The 18,095-nt window shown below is 52.8% G+C and overlaps 1 protein-coding gene across 1 annotated transcript; it reads right to left on the minus strand.

Moving 5' to 3' along the window:
* FGF4 (fibroblast growth factor 4) lies at positions 15,652–17,599 on the minus strand. Its single transcript, XM_018042877.1, has 3 exons — positions 17,260–17,599; positions 16,570–16,673; positions 15,652–15,828 (listed from the first exon to the last, which is right to left on the minus strand). The coding sequence occupies exons 1-3, from the start codon at positions 17,597–17,599 to the stop codon at positions 15,652–15,654; spliced, it is 621 nt and encodes a 206-aa protein (XP_017898366.1).

The following is an 18,095-nucleotide window of genomic DNA, read 5'->3' on the forward strand; positions in this document are numbered from 1 at the left end:
GGGTCTTTGCAGATGTAACTATGGTAAGGATCTCAAGATGAGATCGTCTTGGATTTAGAGTGGACCCTAAACCCAATGATACGTGTCCTTGTAAGAGGAGAGAAGGGGAAACCAGAAGCAGGACAGAGGGGAGGAGGCCAGGTGACAATGAAGACAGGGGCTGGGGAATGCAGCCGGGAGCACGGGGAACCCCAGGAGCTAGTGGAGGCAGGAAGGACCCTAATTTCAGGGAGAGGAAATAAACCTGACATCGTCTGAAGCTATCTGGCATGTCATCACTTGTTACAGCGGCCCGGGGACACGCAAATGCCTGCCTTTGACCTGATTACTGGACAGGAGGCTCAGATATCTGTGAACCCTCTTATCTTTTCTGCCTGGACAGTCTATTGAGTCCCTCATTGGGGAGAAGGGGTTACAGGAAGTTGAAGGGTTAAAGTAATTTGGGGGTTGAAGGGACCCCCTACTACCAGACTGGCAGGTAACTGTAGGCTGTCTTGCCTACCCACGAAGTGGGGTACCACAGCACCCCCTCGCCGGGTCCGCAGGGTCTGCCTCTTCAGAAGACCCCAAAGCAAGCATTTCAGGAAAGCTTCAGAGCTCTGGAGATGGCCGGACTGGGCTCTGGTCCTCCTGGGCAGCACCCCTGGGAAGGTGACTGGGGGCTGTTTGGGTTCATTAACATTTTCTGGCGACAAACGCGACCTTAATCACATTAGCTCTGAAGTACAAATCAGGCCGGGCCCTCGAGCTGGTTTCAAAGACTCTGGGGGCTTGGCCGGTTCTGGGTTTTTCTCCAGGCACTGTTTGCTCCTGTCTTGAAATCCACAGCCTCCTGGGTTGGTGTCAAGGAGCCGGGAAGAGGTCAGGGGGCTCCCCTAGGAAGTGTTAGTGTGCCTGGGGGGCACGGGCCAGACTGCTGGGGAGAGAGACCAGCTGGTGGCCTGGCCCCGGAGCCTGGGGTCCCCCACCTGGATCTGGGCTTCCGCCCTTGGTGGGGACTCATATACCCTTCCTCTCAACCTGGGACTTGCAGGTGGATCCGTGATGATGATGGAAGATGGCTCACCTGTATGTCTGGTGGCCGGCAAGCTGTTGGAGGGGAGGGGAGGCATAACTGGGCCACCAGCAGACAGCCTGGTGGGCCTCTTCATGGTGAGAGCACTAGATTCCCACGGGCAGTAAGAGAAAGCGAGCTCCAAAGCCCAGGCAGCGCTCAAGCTTCGACCAGCATCACGCTGACTGACCATCCCATTGATCACACCGCCAAGCCCAGGTTCAGGCAGAGACAGAGTCCGCCGTTTAATAAGGAAACTGCAAAGGCACAGTCACTCTTGTCCGACTCTTTCTGATGCCTTGGACTGCAGCACGCCAGGCTTCCCTGTCCTTCACCATCTCCCAGAGGTTACTCAGACTCATGTCCTTTAAGTCAATGATGCCATCCAGCCATCTCATCCTCTGTCACCCCCTTCTCCTCCTGCCTTCAATCTTTCCCAACATCAGGGTCTTTTCCAATGGGTTGACTGTTTGTATCAGGTGGCCAAATTATTGGAGCTTCAGCTTCAGCATCAGTCCTTCCAATGAACATTCAGGACTGATTTCCTTTAGGATGGACTGGTTTGATCTCCTTGCAGTCCAAGGGACTCTCAAGAGTCTTCTCCAGCACCACAGTTCAAAAGCGTCAATTACTCAGTCTTCTTTATGGTCCAACTCTCACATCCACTCATGACGACTGAAAAAACCATAGCTTTGACTGGGCAGACCTTTGCTGGCAAAGTGATGTCTCTGCTTTTTAACGTGCTGTCTACATTTGCCACAGCTTCTCTTCCAAGGAGCAAGCGTCTTTTAATTTCACGGCTGCAGTCACCATCCGCAGTGATTTCAGAGACCAAGAAAATGAAGTGTGTTGATGTTCCCATTTCCCCCCCATCTCTTTGCCATAAATTGATGGGACCGGATGCCATGATCTTAGTGTTCTGAATGTTGAGCTTTAAGCCAACTTTTTCGCTCTCCTCTTTCATCAAGAGGCTCTTTAGTTCTTCTTCACTTTCTGCCATTAAGCTGGTGTCATCTGCACATCTGAGGTTATCGATATTTCTCCTGTCAATCTTAATTCCAGTTTGAGCTCCACCCAGCAATACAAACTGAGCTGATTTAGAGAAAAAGATGAAGTAAAAAAGGCAAAAGGTTAAAAAAAAAAAAAAGATTAAGTAAATAAACCAACAGACTATGCGAAAATGGCAACCGTAAGTCTAGGTGGTTATTTACCTTAGTAAACAGTCAAATTTATTCTGTTTCAAAGATCTGTTCTTAACTACGTGTAACCACCTCCAATCCAGCTATCATCAGATGTCACATATTAATTCAGTTATCCACTCAACAAGCACACCACAATCAAGCTCAGCTGGTGAAGAATCTGCCTGCAAGGCAGGAGACCCCGGTTCAGTTCCTGGGTTGGGAAGACCCCCTGGAGAAGGGATAGGCTACTCACTCCAGTGTTCTTGAGCTTCCCTTGTGGCTCAGCTCATAAAGACTCTGCCTGCAATGTGGGAGACTTGGGTTCGATCCCTGGGGTGGGAAGATCCTCTGGAGAAGGGAACAGCTACCCACTCCAGTATTCTGTATTCTGGCCTACAGAATTCCACGGACTGTATAGTCAGACACCACTGAGCGCCTTTCACTTTTCAACCACCTCCAGCCCAATTATGATCAGACATTCAGATCTCACATATTAATTCAGTTGTTCACTCAACAAGCACACAACGAAGGTCCCCTGTGCTCACTGCCCTCCCACTTAACCCAGGAAGGCAAGGCCTGCCCCAGGAGCTCACCACCAAAATGGGGCATAAATGCAAGCTATGTACAGACGGAAGCAACTCTGGTCATTCAGACACCTGCACACAAGGGGAGACCGACTGGGAAGGCCGCTTATCTGCTGTGTTCTGAGAGCCTCCCTGAGCTGCAGCTGAGAGTTGGAGGCTGAAAAGAGATGTTGTCACCAGAGGGCCAGGAGGAGCAGTGTGCAGGGACCCAGGTGCAGGGCAGGACGGAGGCCGTGGATGCTGGAAGGCGGGAGGCAGAGCAGAGGAGGGCGAGGGCTGTGAGCTGTCTCTTCCAGGTGGCCTTCAGATCTCAGATTCAGTTATCGCTCCCTTTTTTCTTTTTGTAATCTCCTTATTTCCAAAATCCATCTACTGAACACTTAAAACCCATTTGAAACAGCACTTGTTCTGTGGGCTTTCCTTGCATCCCTTTAAGAGATGTCCTTTTTATTTTGGGTCAGTTTCCAGTTGCATCTCTGTCACGCACCAGCTGGGCCTTCCTACCCAGGCGGCCAAGGAGGCACACCGTCCCTTTTCTTGCCTGCTTGTGACTCCGTCTTCCCCCAGTTCTTACCTGCTCAGCTGAACAGTGGAGGGTGATGCGGGCCGTGGATGGCCCAGAGGCACCTTCCTGAGGGCAGGAGAGCCAGGAGGGCAGAAGAGAAGGGGGCCAACCATCCTCTCTCTGCTGACTCCATGGAAAGTCAGCTCCTGGGCCCCTGGTACAAGTGGCAGCCCTCTGCCAGCTCCTGGGGTCAGAAACAATTGACCCTGTAAAGTGGCCCCTTCCTGGGGCCCAGGGCTCAGAACGGACTGCGTGCCATCCAGGAGACCCATCAAGAAACATTGGCCCTTGCTCCTAGAGTTCCCCCAGAGCACAGGGAAATCCTGGATTCTCCCAGAAGCCTTGAAGGCCAAGCAAGCTGTGTTCTCTACCCCCGGTCCCCGCTACCCTCCCAGCACCAAGGAAGCAAAATGCCCAGCCAGCCAGCCTGCCTGCCCTGGGTGTCCACTGATCTTTTGCAGCAAGTGGGCTGCAGAGTGCGGGGTGTAGGCGTCAGTCCGTCTTCCCTCCCTCTGTCTGGCCCTGTTCCTCTTATCTTCTAGAGTATAATCAACTCCCCCCAAACTTCGTGGTATAAGACAGCCACCATTTTCTTCAGCTAACTGAGTCTGTCATAAGGAGCTTGCACAACAGGACGGCTCGTCCCCATGACATGGTATCTGGAGCCTCAGCTTCAAGGAAAAGCACCTAAGAGTTAGCATCATCCAGAGGCCTCTTTACAAGTCTGGTGCCTGGGCTGGCATGATTTAGATTCCAGACACAGCCAGGCCTGTTGCCAGACAGCAAGGACACCTGGCCTCCTCATGCAGCTCGAGCTTCCCCCCTAGTATGGCAGCCGTGGGTGGCACGGCTCAGGGCTGCAAGCACGCAGGGTCCGGGGGATGGAAGCTGAGTTGCTTTTCATGACCCAGCTAGGGAGGGACGGGGGCACTTTCACAGGTGGGAGCGCTCAGAAGCTCACCCAGTCGCAGGAGAATGGCCACTTTCAAGGCTTCACTGAAGCTCACCAAGCAGCGATCCCCAATCTTTCTGGCATCAGGGGACCATTTTGTGGAAGACAGCTTTCCCACGAACGGGGTCGGAGGATGGTTTCAGGGTGATCTGAGTGCATGGCGTCTATTGCGCACTTCATTTCTACTATGATTACATCAGCTCCACCTCAGATCGTCAGGCAGTAGATCTCAGAGGCTGGGGACCCCCGTCATGTACCATTTTATCCAAGAGTCTGGGCTTCTGCAGAGAGAGGGATAGGGCTGACAGGTCCTTGTGGAGAGGGGACTCTGGGGTTTGGCTCCAGGTCTGCCCAGAGTCGCCGCCGTTTTGGCCCCATTTGTGTATTAACAGGGTTTTATCCAAGCGCAGGGTGTCACGCTTGCCTCCATCAGAGGAGGGGGTTTTAGGTAAGACAGGGAGGCATTAAATCACATGGAATCCCACAGGGAGAAAGATACTGCCTTTCAGCCATTTTCATTAAGAGGAGAAAGTTTCTGTTTGGTGATAGTAAGCCCTTAACACACCTCTAACACTTGCAAATCTCCCTTTGCGGTGGGGGGGGGGGGGGGGGGGGAGGGAAAGAGGCCATGCCCTGGCTCCGAGCTTAGAAAAACTTCTCAGCATCATTTTATGTTTGTTTTCCCGGGTTACCTTCTGGGTATGGCAAGCGACAACGTGTCTCCATTTCGGCTGGAGTTGTAAAGTTTTTTTTTTTTTAAGGTTTTATTTATTCGTTTGTTTTTGACATGTACACACTGCTCTGCTTGTATTTGTTTATTTTTGGCTGTGCTGGACCTTGTTGCTGCACGCAGGCTTTCTCTAGCTGTGGAGAGAGGGGCTGCTCTCTAGCTGCGCTGCGGGCTTCTCACTGCGGCGGCTCCTCTTGTTGCGGAGCGCAGGCTCTAGGCCCCCGGGCTTCCGCAGTGGCCGCTTGTTGGCTCTGGGGCTTGGGGGCTTCAATCGCTGTGGCATGTGGAATCTTCCTGGACCAGGGATCGGACCCGTGTTCCCTCTCCACTGGCAGGCAGATTCTTATCCACTGTGCCACCAGGGAAGCCCTGGAATTGTGACGTTTTAGAATACAATTATTTATGTAACAAAGGGATTGATGGAAACAAATGTCAGGTAAATGTAAGTTTAGATCGTATGGTTACAATCAAGCGGGTGGCATCCCCCAGAGGTGTGCAGCAGCAGCCTGGAATGCCTGAGTGTCTAAGGTTCTGGTAGTGCTGCCTCGGCTCTCTTAAGCCTCCTCCAACCCATGAGAAAGGGGTGCTTATGATCATAATTTCCACCCTGGTGTTGAAGGAACATGATTCAGGGAGTTCAGTTTCTCTGCTCAAAACTCACAGCAGGTGCGGGGCAGCACCAGGAGTCCTTCCCACCTCCCAACCCAGGCTCTCCTTCTAGAAGCCCTGGGTCTGGGGAGTCCAAGACTGACAACCCAGGGGGGATGTTTCAGGACCAACATGGGAACGCTCTAGAGATGGAAACCCTGGGGCCAGACCAGAGGGAAAGGTGTGGGCACTGGGGCTCGGGGTCCTGAGGGGTGACCTGGGCCCCAAGATAATCCCATGGGGGCAAGTCCTGAGGCTCTTTGGTTCATCTGGGCAACCCCATGTGGGGTGCGTGCGTGTGTGTGTGTGTGTGTGTGTGTAGGGGAGGTAGAGGTCACTGCACACCCCCTAAGGGAAGCAATGAGGATTGAGATTGACACGGGTCTCAGTTTGGGTTTTCTGTACCCCATAAGGATGGCACTGCTGGCCCCAGCCAGCCCCCAGCACCGGAAGTACGGAAGGCAGTCTCAGGCGTGAGACCCTCTCACTTGTGGGGCCCGGGGTCTAAGGGCATCACAGCCAAAGACCCTCTGTCTCTAGATGTTCATGCCACAGGCCTCCTGGGCAAGGCTGGGCAGGCTGGAGAAAAAGTTGGCTCAGGAGGGGAGATATGCCCCATTACTTTGGATGTGACCTCCAGGAAAGGAAGCCCCCCTGCCCAGGTGCGTCAAGGTGTGACCCACGTGGAGGTCAAGACCAGAGACAGCAGCCATGCCCTGTCCCCACCTCAGCCCAGTGGACACCCTCCGTCCTGTCCCCATCAGCCCAGTTCACTTTAAAATGCAAGAGAGTGGGACTTCCCTGGTGACCCAGGGGTTAAGAAGCAACCGTGCAATGTGGGGGGCGTAGGTTCAATCCCTGGTCGGAAAAGTAAGATCCCATGTGCTGTGGAGTGTCTAAGCCCGTTTGCCTCAACTACTGAGCCTACGCCTGCTCTGGAGCCCATGTGCTGCAGCTAGAATTCTGGTTCCAAAATGGAAGATCCTGCAGGCTGCGACTATGATCCAACGCAGCCAAATAAATATTTTCTTAAATTACAGATACAAGAGATTGGGAGGAAAGAAAGACTTGGAAATAAGTGAGCTATCTGCTATGTTACAAAAATAAATAAGTCCCTCCCCCCCAAAAAATAAAGTCCCCTTTATCTAACACCATATACAAAAAGGAACTCAAAATGGATCAAAGACTTAAATGTAACACCTAAAACTATAAAACTCTCGGTAGAAAACATAGAGCAAAATCTTAGGGACATTGGATTTGGCAATGACTTCTTGGTTATAACACCAAAGGCATAGACAACAAAAGAAAAAATAGAAAAAAAAAAAGAAAAGAAGAAGGGTTATTATGGGATTATATAAAATCATTGATGTGAAACTCTTGAAAACTGGAAAGCACTATAGAATGTAAAGAATCTTTCATTCAATAAAAAAAAATAGACAAATTGGACTTTGAGAAAATTTTAAAATTTTGTGCAGCAAAAGACACTGTCAACAGAATAGAAAGGCAATCCACAGAATAAGAGAAGATATTTGCAAATCCTGTGTCTGAAAAGATATTAATAGCCAGAATATATACAGAACCCATAAACTAAACGGCAAACAGCATGATGAAAAAAGTGAGCAAGGGACTTGATAGACATTTCCCCAAAAAAGACACACAAATGGCCAGTGAGGACTTGAAAAGATGCTCAGCATCATTACCCAGCAGGGGAGTGCGAATCAAAACGACAATGAGGCACCACCTAGCACCCAATAGACAGCTACTATCAAAGGAAAAAAAGCACAAAAATCAAATGTTGACAGGGATGTGGAGAAAGTGGAACCCTGGTATACTGCTGGTAAGAACGTAAAATGGGGCAGCCCCTACGGAAAACAGTATGAAGCTTCTTCAAAAACTTAAAGCTACCACAGGATCTAGCAATTCTACTTCTGGGCATGTTCTCAACTGAAAGGAAGTAAGAGCAGGGTCTTGAAGAGATATCATAGCAGCTTTATTCACAACAGCCAAAGAGTGGAAGCAACCCAAGGGGCCAGGGATGCGGGCGTGGACAAGCAGAAGGGGAGTGTCATTCAGCCTTCTGAAGCAAGGGGCCTCTGACCCAGGCTGCAACAGGCGCGAACCCCGAGGACACGATGCTCCATGAAATAAGTCAAAACTAAGGGCCGAAGACTTTGTGACTCTGTTTATAGGAGGTCATGGCAGCCCCCCACAGTGTTCTTGTCTGGGAAATCCCATGGGCAGAGGAGTCTGGTGGACTACAATCCATGGGGTTGCAAAGAGTCAGACACGACCCAGGACCCAACAAACAAGAGGAATTAAGTCCATAGAGACAGATAGGAGAGCGCTGGGCTAGAGGAGGGGGAAGGGGGGTTACTATGTAACGGGGACAGAGTCTGGCGTCCCCGGCAGCTCAGAGGGTAAAGAGTTTGCCTGCAATGCAGGAGACTCCACTCAACCCCTGGGTCAGGAAGGGAGAAGGGAATGGCAACCCACTCTCGTATTCTTGCCTGGAAAATCACATGGATGGAAAAGCCTGGTGGGCTACAGCCCATGGGGTCCCAGAGTTGGACATGACTGAACAGCCAACACACACAAGGGGACAGAGTCTCAGCTGGTCAGGATGAGAGAGTTATAGGGCACAGATGGGTGCCGTGGTTGCACAACATTATGAAGGTATTTGATGCCTTTCAATACCTGAATGGCATTTAAGTTGACTTAAAACTCAACATTCAGAAAACTAAAGCTCATGGCATCCAGTCCCATCACTTTATGGCAAATAGACGGCGAAACAATGGAAACAGTGAGAAACTTTATTTTCCTGGGCTCCAAAATCACTGCAGATGGTGACTGCAGCCATGACATTGAAAGACGCTTGCTCCTTGGAAGAAAAGTTATGACCAACCTAGACAGCATATTCAAAAGCAGAGACATTACTTCGCCAGCAAAGGTCTGTCTACTCAAAGCTATGTTTTTTCTAGTAGTTATGTACGTATGTGAGAGTTGGATTATAAAGAAAGCTGAGTGCTGAAGAACTGATGCTTTTGAACTGTGGTGTTGGAGAAGACTCTTGAGAGTCTCTTAGGCTGCAAGGAGATCCAACCTGTCAGTCCTAAAGAAAATCAGTTCTTAATATTCATCAGAAGGACTGATGCTGAAGCTGAAACTCCAATACTTTGGCTACCTTATGTGAAGAACTGACTTATTGGAAAAGGCCCTGATGCTGGGAAAGATTGAAGGCAGGAGGAGAAGGGGATGACAGAGGGTGAGATGGTTGGATGGCATCACTGACTCAATGGACATGAGTTTGAGCAAGCTCCGGGAGTTGGTGATGGACAGGGAAGCTGGTGTACTGCAGTCCATGGGGTCACAAAGAGTCGGACATGGCTGAGCAACTGAACTGAACGGAATGCCATCCAAGCTGCTACACTTAAAATGGCTAAGGTGACAGATTTATGTTTTAGGGGGAGTTTGGGGCTTTTTTGGTTTTGTTTTTTGCTAATGCAGCCCGGAGTCTTTATTTTTTCTAATTCTTAATTGGAGAATAACTGCTTTCCAGCGCTGTGTTGATTTCTGCTGTACAACAAAGTAAATACAGGTCAACATATATGCCCTCCCTCCTGAAGCTCCCTCCCACCCCTTCGGTCATCTCAGAGCGCCCAGCCGAGCCCCCTGTGGCTGCGCAGCGGGTTCCCAGAAGCTGCCTGGCCCACCCGTGGTGGCACATATACATCAATGCGCCTCTTTTAACTCACCCTGGCAATCCACTCCAGAATTCTTGCCTGGAGAATCCCATGGATGGAAGAGCCTGGTGGGCTACAGTCCACGGGGTCGCAAAGAGTTGGACACGACTGACCGATTTATTATTATTATTATAACTCACCCTAACCTCTCTTTCCCTTGCCATAACCACAGGTCTGCTCTCCGTTCTTGCCCTTCATGAAATCAGAAAGAGAAAAACAAGTATTGTATACTAACTTATCTATGAATCTAGATTTAAGTTTTGTTTTCCACAATTAAAAAGAAAGAGTGTGTACATGTCCATCCCAGACTCCCTAACCATCCCTTCCCCCACATCCTTCCTCCCAGTCTGGGAGGCTGTTTCTGTTTCAAAAATAAATTCGTTTGCATCATTTCTTTTTAGATTCCAAGTACAAGGGATGTCATGCGATATATGAATCCTGGTCTCCTGTCCAGCAGGAAACTGGCTCCTGGTCTCCTCTCCTACAGGGCAGAGTGTGGCCTTGACTTGGGGGAGGGCAAGCAAATAATGACATAGTTCATTAATCAGTTGATAACTGTGGAAGAGTTACAAAGAGCTGCCAGTGTGGTAAATGCTCGTGGTCCCCACCCAGACCCCTTCCCAGGATGATGACTTTATCCCCAAAGCTGCTGATGGCTCCTGACTCCTTGACTTTCCCAGAAAGGAGGAACCACCTCGCCTGTCTATGCCTGTGAGGGTCTGCCACTGGCTACCAGGGAATTCCTCCACTTATTATTTTTTTTTTAAAGAAACATTTAGGTTTCAAATGCTAAATCAAGAACAATTAAAATTCATTCTCATTGAAGAACGACCCTGAGTGCCCAGGACCCCCTTGCCAGGTCACATTCTGGAACAGAAAGGAGTGCATCAGTGCAGGGCTCTGGGTGGGAGGTGGGTTTCCCGAATTCCCTGCAGGAACCGGGCGAGCCAGCCCTCCTCCGAGAAGACCCCACCACGCCCAGATGAGGGCCTTTGTTCTGCCTGACAGCAACTCCTAACACCTAGCCAGAAAAATCATCCCATCAGCTCGAAGATAAAAAGGATTGAGACCTTAAGACTGTAATTAAGTCTCTTAGGAGAATAACAATGACGACAGGGAAGCGTGGCTGTTTGTTGTACCCAGCACTTCACAAGCGTTGTGTCCTCAGTCCCGACACCGGGCCCCTGAGGCACAGGGAAGTCACCTGCCTTGTCCAAGGTCACACAGATGGAGGCCCTGAGGCTCACCCACCCTCCGCCTGGGCTGTTTGGTCACCAAGGATGAAAAGAACGGAGGAGGAGATGCCCTAGAAGTCCCCCCACCCCTGCCCGCTTCGTGGCCATCTATTCTCAGCCCGCCAGCCACGTCCTTCCTCTGCTGCCCCCAGCCGACCATTGAGACGGGGCCCCGGGACCCAGCCTCTCTGCCTTACCTCCTCCCCGGCTCCAGGATGAGGGCCCCACCCAGGCAGGGATCTCTGTTTTCCTCACCCGGGTATCCCGAGCTCTTAGGACTGCGCGTGGCACACAGTAGGCATGCAACAGATAAGTTGGCAGAAGTGAATAAATGACTTTTCAGTCCCCTCTTTGGAGAGGGCCGACATAGCCGATATCAGCCTAGGTCAGAGGCTGGAAGGCCAAACGGGAGCTCAGTTCAACTGCAAGATTCTGCCAACCGTGCGCAGGTTCTCACCCAGAAGCTGGATGAAGCTTTCCGTGTTTGGCCGGGACAGACCTGGAGCTGGAGGACCGCTGGAGAAAAGGCCAAGGCTGGGCATGGGTCAGGGATTCACTCCTCCCCCACCCACATCCCAAGGAGGAGAATTACGCCTCTTAGTTCCCCTAGGGCTGCAGCAACCAAGGACCACAGACCCGGGTGGTGTCACATAACCAGAATGTGTTGTCCTTCAGTCCTGGAGGCCGGAAGCCCGAGATCAAGGTGCAGGCAGCTGAGCCCCTTCTGAGGCTGACGGAGCCTGGGCCAGGCCTCTGTACGCCCGCTGGGGGTCTCGGTGCCTTGGCACTTCCTTGCTTGCAGATGCCTCACCTTAGCCCCCCTCCATCCATGGCTGTCTCTCCATGACCTTCCTTTCGTAAGCAGGCCAGTCGTATGGACGATTACAGCTCATACTAAGGACCTCACTGTCACTCAAATCCTTCTGCGAACACCCTGTTTCCAAACAAAGTGCCTTCTATGTATGGCGGTTAAGACTCCAGTGTGTCTTCTTGCAGGGCACACAATTTAACCCATAACCTTGTCCATGTATTTTTGTCCTCCCTAGATCTCGGGCATCAAAAATAATAATGTGATGTCTTGGCAACATAGGTACCATTCAGGAACCCCACAGCTGGTTTTCCAGGAGTCATGTACGGATGTGACAGTTGGACCATAAAGAAGGCTGAGGGCCGAAGAACTGACGCTTTCGAACTGTGTTGCTGGAGAGGACTCTTGGGAGACCCGCGAACATCAAGGAGATCAAACCAGTCAATCCTAAAGGAAATCAGTCCTGAATTGGAAGAAGGACTGATGCTGAAGCTGAAGCTTCAGTGCTTTGGCCACCTGATGAGAAGAGCCAGCTCATTGGAAAAGACCCTGATGCTAAGAAAGATTGAAGGCAGGAGGAGAAGGGGGTGACAGAGGACGAGATGGTTGGATGGCATCACCGACTCAATGGAAGTGAATCTGAGCAAACTCCAGGAGACAGTGAAGAACAGGGAAGCCTGTAGTCCACTGGGTGGAAAAGAGTGGACATAACTTAGGGACTGATCAAGAACAGCCCTAATGGCTTTTTGTGGGTCTTTTTGCCAACCAATTGGATATATTTTATGGGGGGAGGGGAATCCAGATTCTTGGACCATTAGGTCAGTACTTTTTTTTTTTTTTTTTATTGCTGTTGACACGACTGAGACCTCCTATACTACATCCCAGTAGAGACCAGTTGGATATATATATAGTTGACACAGAGCTCACGAAACAATCTGTTCCTTTACAGTGACTGGCGCACTCTGGATGGTTCTAGTCTGTACGATTTTACTCTAGTTCCTTTCGTTAACATTAATTGATTTGTTTGGTTGTGAGAGTCTTAGTCGCAGCATGCAGGGTCTTTAGTTGCGGCATGCAAACTCTTGCGATCTCCCAGGTGGCTCAGTGGTAAAGACCCCGCCTGCCAGGCAGGAGATGCAGATTCGATCCCTGGGTTGGGAGGATCCCCTGGAAAAGGAAACAGCAACCCCACTCCAGTGTTCTTGCCTGGGAAATCCCATGGACAGAGGAACCAGGCAGGCTACAGGTCACAAAGAGTCGGACACGACTTTGTGACGGGGCATGCACGCTCACGGGAACTCTTAGGCGCAGCATGTGGGATCTCGTTCCCCCACCAGGGATCGAACCTGGCCCTCAGCACTGGGAGCTCGTAGTTTTAACCACTGGGCCACCAGGAAAGTCCCTCTAGTTCCTTTTAAGGCTAGCTGGGGTTCATTATGCTGATTTCAAGACCCCTTGGTGAGAGGTTGAAAAATCTGCTTATGACCAGTTCTGGGAGCTACGCTCTCCACCCGCAGGAAAGCATGCAGAGCAGTTAGCCTGGACCAGGCCAAGGCGGTGGGCACGGCTCTGGTTAGTCCCCGGGTGGGCACAGTGCGAACTGGCCCCATCTGGAGAGTCAGTTGCAAAAGTCAGAGTCACCGCAAAACCCTGACATTCACCACCCGCCCACCACCCCCTCCCAGGCTCCTGTCTCCAAGGGCACATTTGTGTGGACACAGCTGGCTAGAATTCGTCTCCCCCACCCCCAGCCCCAGGCCCAGCGAGGCAAGGCGCAGGGCCTCAAATAGACACTGGGAGGCAGGGAGTGGGGAGTCCCATATTGGCATTTCAAGGCAGGTTTTAATCATTTGCAATACCTTCCCCAGTTACATTCATCAAGGCCAATGGGACTCTATACGTGGTGAACGTTTTCCATTTATTCTGAATTTCGATGTGCACAGCACATACATCACAGTATGGGTCAGCACCTGTATAAAACTACAGACAGATTCTGAAAACAGCAGTAGGTACAGAAACCGCAAATCCCCATCACAGCAACAGAAACACTTGACAATATTTCAAAGATTCAACGACACCTCTAAACGCTTCACATCTGATTCACTGACTATATACACACGGTCAAGGATGGCCGAGTTCTCCCCTTAAGACATCTGAGTTCCTGACGATCTGCTCGGGCTCTGAGACGAGGCGTCGCGCAATATGTAAGGCATCTGCAACAATCTGGTTTGTTACTATCTGAATACAGTAACTACAGAACAGCCATCAATTCCAGCCCCTGCTCCCCCCACCAAAGCGTCCCCCCTCCCCCTGCAATCGGCACCCAGATCTCTGAGCATCGCTCAATACTCCTGGAGTCTAGGGCGTGGTTTAGAATTTTTTTTTAAATTTTTACTGCCAGGTCTGAACAGCAGTGTGAGATGTAGCGTCCCATCTTAAGTGGCTTCTTTCTTCCAGGCTTCAGTTTAAGAACAGTATTTTAAGTAGATGATTTGCATTTGAACAAAGAGTTTTAAAAAGGAATGTGAAAGACAAAAACGCCAATCCAATTTTCCAGTCTTGCTGTCTGTAGACTCCCATAAAGTTAATTCGGGAGACAGTTCAGAAACATCTTAGGAGAGTATTAAAGTCTTGAGGAAACATTCGGAGCATTTCTGGTAGCAAGCTAAGGTCATTTTGTATAAACTCGAAAAAGTCATTCATTAAAATTAAATGTTTGCCATCACCTCGGAACTTTTTTTAAACCTCACCGACCCTTGCCTCTTCCATCTTTGCTTCCAGGACCGGGGTTACATTTGTAAAATATATAAAGAGAAATATAAGGTTACTTGGTGGCCATATAGTGCACTCTAACAGCTGTCTGCAAATATTTTCACGATGATTATCCTTACTAAAAGTAAATCGTGGGGTAAAGATAGCTCAAACGTGACAAGGTTCGAATGGGGCGCACCAACGCTATCTGCAATCCTTTTTGGCTACATACGGAAAAAAAAAAAAAAAGCCACTTGGGATGGCAAAACTCTACACTAGGTCTGAGCTTTCTGCAGATTTTGCCAGATGAGCAGTTGACGGGCTTTTGAGGTAGATGTGAAATCCACTTAATCAGGAATGCAACTGACAGAAGCAGCACCTTCTTGCATGCAAACTGCCTTAAGTGTTTTTGGACAATTACAAGGACATTTCACCTAAATGAACAGCTAGTTCCAGCCCAAAGCTTCCCAAACACAGGGAAGTGTGTTTTTAAAAAGAAGGCGCATATATATATATATATATATATATATATATATATGCTATTACTTATCAGAAGTCTCCACTGCCACAAACTGTCTCTCACCCCTCGGGTTTTGGCGGTGGTTATAAATCCAGTCTTGTCCATTCCCAGCCTCCCAATGTAATATCAATTCCTCTCCATCGGATTTTACAAAATCACTTTGTATTTGCCCTTTCCCAACGGCCACAGAGAAACAGTGGCTGTGGCCGGTCCAAAACAGGAAAACAGGAGTTTATAAAGTTGCCCACGGGTCTCCCCCATCTGGTACACTGAGGAAGATTGACTGCAGCAAAGTTCAAAGGTCATACACGGCAGATCTAAAAACGGAGCGGCAGCGGTGGCCTCGCCAGTGCGCTTTCTGCGCCCGAAGTAAAACGATACGTCCCAAGGAATATCTTCAGGGAGAAAGGGAGTGGGGCACCGCAGGATGCGAGGAAGGAAGCCAAGCCTGGGAGCTTCCTTCACTGGCTTCCAAAGCCCTGGGAAACCTTTCCAGGCACAAGGATGCTCACTGCCAAACCAAAGGGGACAGTGCAAAAGCGGGGGTTGATGTCGGACGCTGACATCACCGGTTTTAAAACATGGAGCAGCAGCAGCCACTTGTGACAACTTTCCAACAAGTGGAATAAACCCAGTGGAAGGGTCTCTACTGTTTTACCAGCAAAAGTCAGGCTTTGGTTCGGGGCAGGGAGGGGGGAGTTGCTTTTGTTCTTTCAGAAAAATACAAAACACATCCACAGAACCATAAATAATTTGGTGGCAATATATACACATTTAAATAATTAATTTAAATATCTTACACCTTCTCTTGCATTCAACTGTCCATTTGAAGAAAGTGCACCAAGGGGACCCTAGGTACTCCCCTCCCGGGGGGCGCTAAGGATCACAGCCTGGGGAGGAAGTGGGTGACCTTCATGGTGGGGGACACCCGGTTCCCCTTCTTGGTCTTCCCGTTCTTACTCAGGGCGATGAACATGCCGGGGTACCGGTAGCACTCGTAGGCGTTGTAGTTGTTGGGGAGAAGGATCTCTTTGAACTTGCACTCGTCGGTGAAAAAAGGCTGGGAGGGAAGGAGGAGCCGGGTCAGGGGGCCATCACGGGCCAAGGGACCTCTGGGGCAGTGGTCAGGGACTCCTCTCTCTCCCAGCCCCTCCTTGGCTGGGGGGTCCCTCCTGAGAAGTCAGGATATCCAGACTTTCACAGGGTGAGGAGAGGGACCCCGCCAGTCCCTAGCATCTGCCACTCCAGGCACCTGCCCGGCACCTGGAAGCCAGAACAGTGCATCCTCACTGGGTCTGCCTAAAGACTGCCGTCCTGCCCACTGGGACCTGCCCCAGGGGCTCCAGGCAACGGCTCCCAAGGGCACCCTTGACCCACTGGCAAATGACCGCTCAAGGATGGCGGGAGCGCTGTCCCTGTCTTGGGGCTGGGCCTTTCCTTTGGGCTGGTGGGTGTCCCAGGTGGCTCAGTGGTAAAGAATCCTCCTATCAATGCAGGAGATGCAGGTTGGATCCCCAGGTTCAGGAAGATCCTTTGGAGAAGGAAACTGGCAACCTACTCACTCCAGGATTCTGGCCTGGGAAATCCCACGGACCGGGGAGCCTGGCAGGCGAGGGTCTATGGGATCGCCAAAGAAATCCAATAGGACTGGGTGACTGAACAACAAGGGTAAGCAGCACTGCCTCAGGAGGCGGGGGTTACTTTCAGTCCCGCGACCCCCACCGCAGCTCCACGATCCTGGCGTCGGGTGGCCTGGAAGCGTCACGATGCTGCCCGGCTCGGCGGGGCCCACGGTACTCACCGAGCCGTAGAGCCTGCCCCGGCTGCTCATGGCCACGAAGAACCGGCTGGCCACCCCGAAAATGCTCACCACCCCGCGCTCCACCGGCGACAGCTCCAGCAGGCCTGGGGGCAGGGCGCGGGTTATTCCCGGGCACCGGACCCTCAGCCCGAGCTTCCCACCTGGCCCCCTCCTCCGCCTGCGCCCCTCCGGGACCCCCACTTCTGGGGGTTGGAGATGAATCTAAATGGCCCTGCTCCCTCCGTGGTGCAGGCCGCTCCCCAAGGGCCCCCTCAGCCCCGCGGACTCGGCCCCTGTCCCGGCCCCGCGCCGGCCGCGCCCAGTCCGGGACTGCAGGAGCGAGGTGGCCCCCTGGAGCCCCCGAGTCCGGCCCCGACGTGGGCGCTCGGGCCGGCCCCCCGCGAGTTGCCGGTGGCTGCGCCGCGCTCCTGGTGCCCACGAGCGAAGGCGCTGGAATCCGGCGCCCAGATTCCGGACTTCTGAAGGCGGGAGGCGGGCTCCGCCGCCGGGTTGCGCAAAGCCAAGAGTGTTGGCGTCCCCGGCGTCTCTACGCCGGAGGGGACCGGACCCCAAGTCCGCTCCGGTTCCCACAGCCCAAGAGCAGGTGCCGGCGAGACCTCCCTGTGCGAGCTGGAAGGGGCGGCCGCTGCCCTGGGGCCCGACCCTCCCCGTCCGGCCCGCCCCACTCACTGTCACTCGCGTCCGCGTGCACGCCGCCGATGCGGCCGTCGGGGAGAACCTGGAGGTGGAAGCCGATGCCCACGTTGCAGTACAGCCTCCGCAGGCGCTTGATGCCCAGCAAGTAGTCGCCGGCGCCGCTCTGGACGGCAGCCTCCTTGGGCTGCGCGGCCACCGGCAGGCGCGCCAGCGAGCGCGCCACCAGGCTCTCCCAGCGGCGCTCCAGCTCGGCCTCCAGAGTGCCGTTGGGGGAGGTGGGCGCGGCGGCGCCCCCTCGGCCAGCCCAGGGCGCCAGCACGGCCAGCAGCACCGCCGGGAGCAGCGCCGCCGCGGCCGCCCCGGGCCCCGCCATCCCCGCCCTCGGGCCGTGCGTCCGCGGGTGGGTCAGTGCGCCCGGGAAGCCGGCGGGCGAGCTTGTCTGGGGGTGGGGGAGCTTGCGGGAGCGCACTGCCTGGGCCGGGCAGGTAGTGCCCGGCCGGGGCGGGGAAAGCGGGAGGCGAGCGACGGGGCCCCCGGACGCCGGGAGCTACCTGGGCTGCATGGAGAGGCAGGCAGCGGTGGCAGGACGCACGGCCCAGGCTGGGACCCTGCGGAGCGGTGCGCGCCTCCCTGCGCGCTGGGCCCGCGGCCGCCGAGCCGCTATATATATAGCCGATAGCCAATCCCCCCCCCGCCCGCCCCCTTCTACTCCCGCAGGGGGCCGTTCGCGTTCTCCTGGGCGCCCGGGGCGCTGTGGCGCTCGCGGCGGCTGGTCGCAGGCCGCCTGCCAATCAGGGCTGGGGGAGGGAAGGCGGCCGGGGCCCAGCGCCGCCGCGGCCACCGGGAGGGTCCCCGGCCCCCGCCCCTGG

The sequence above is a fragment of the Capra hircus genome, chromosome 29 (genome assembly GCF_001704415.2).
Source record: "Capra hircus breed San Clemente chromosome 29, ASM170441v1, whole genome shotgun sequence".
Classification (NCBI taxonomy): domain Eukaryota; kingdom Metazoa; phylum Chordata; class Mammalia; order Artiodactyla; family Bovidae; genus Capra; species Capra hircus.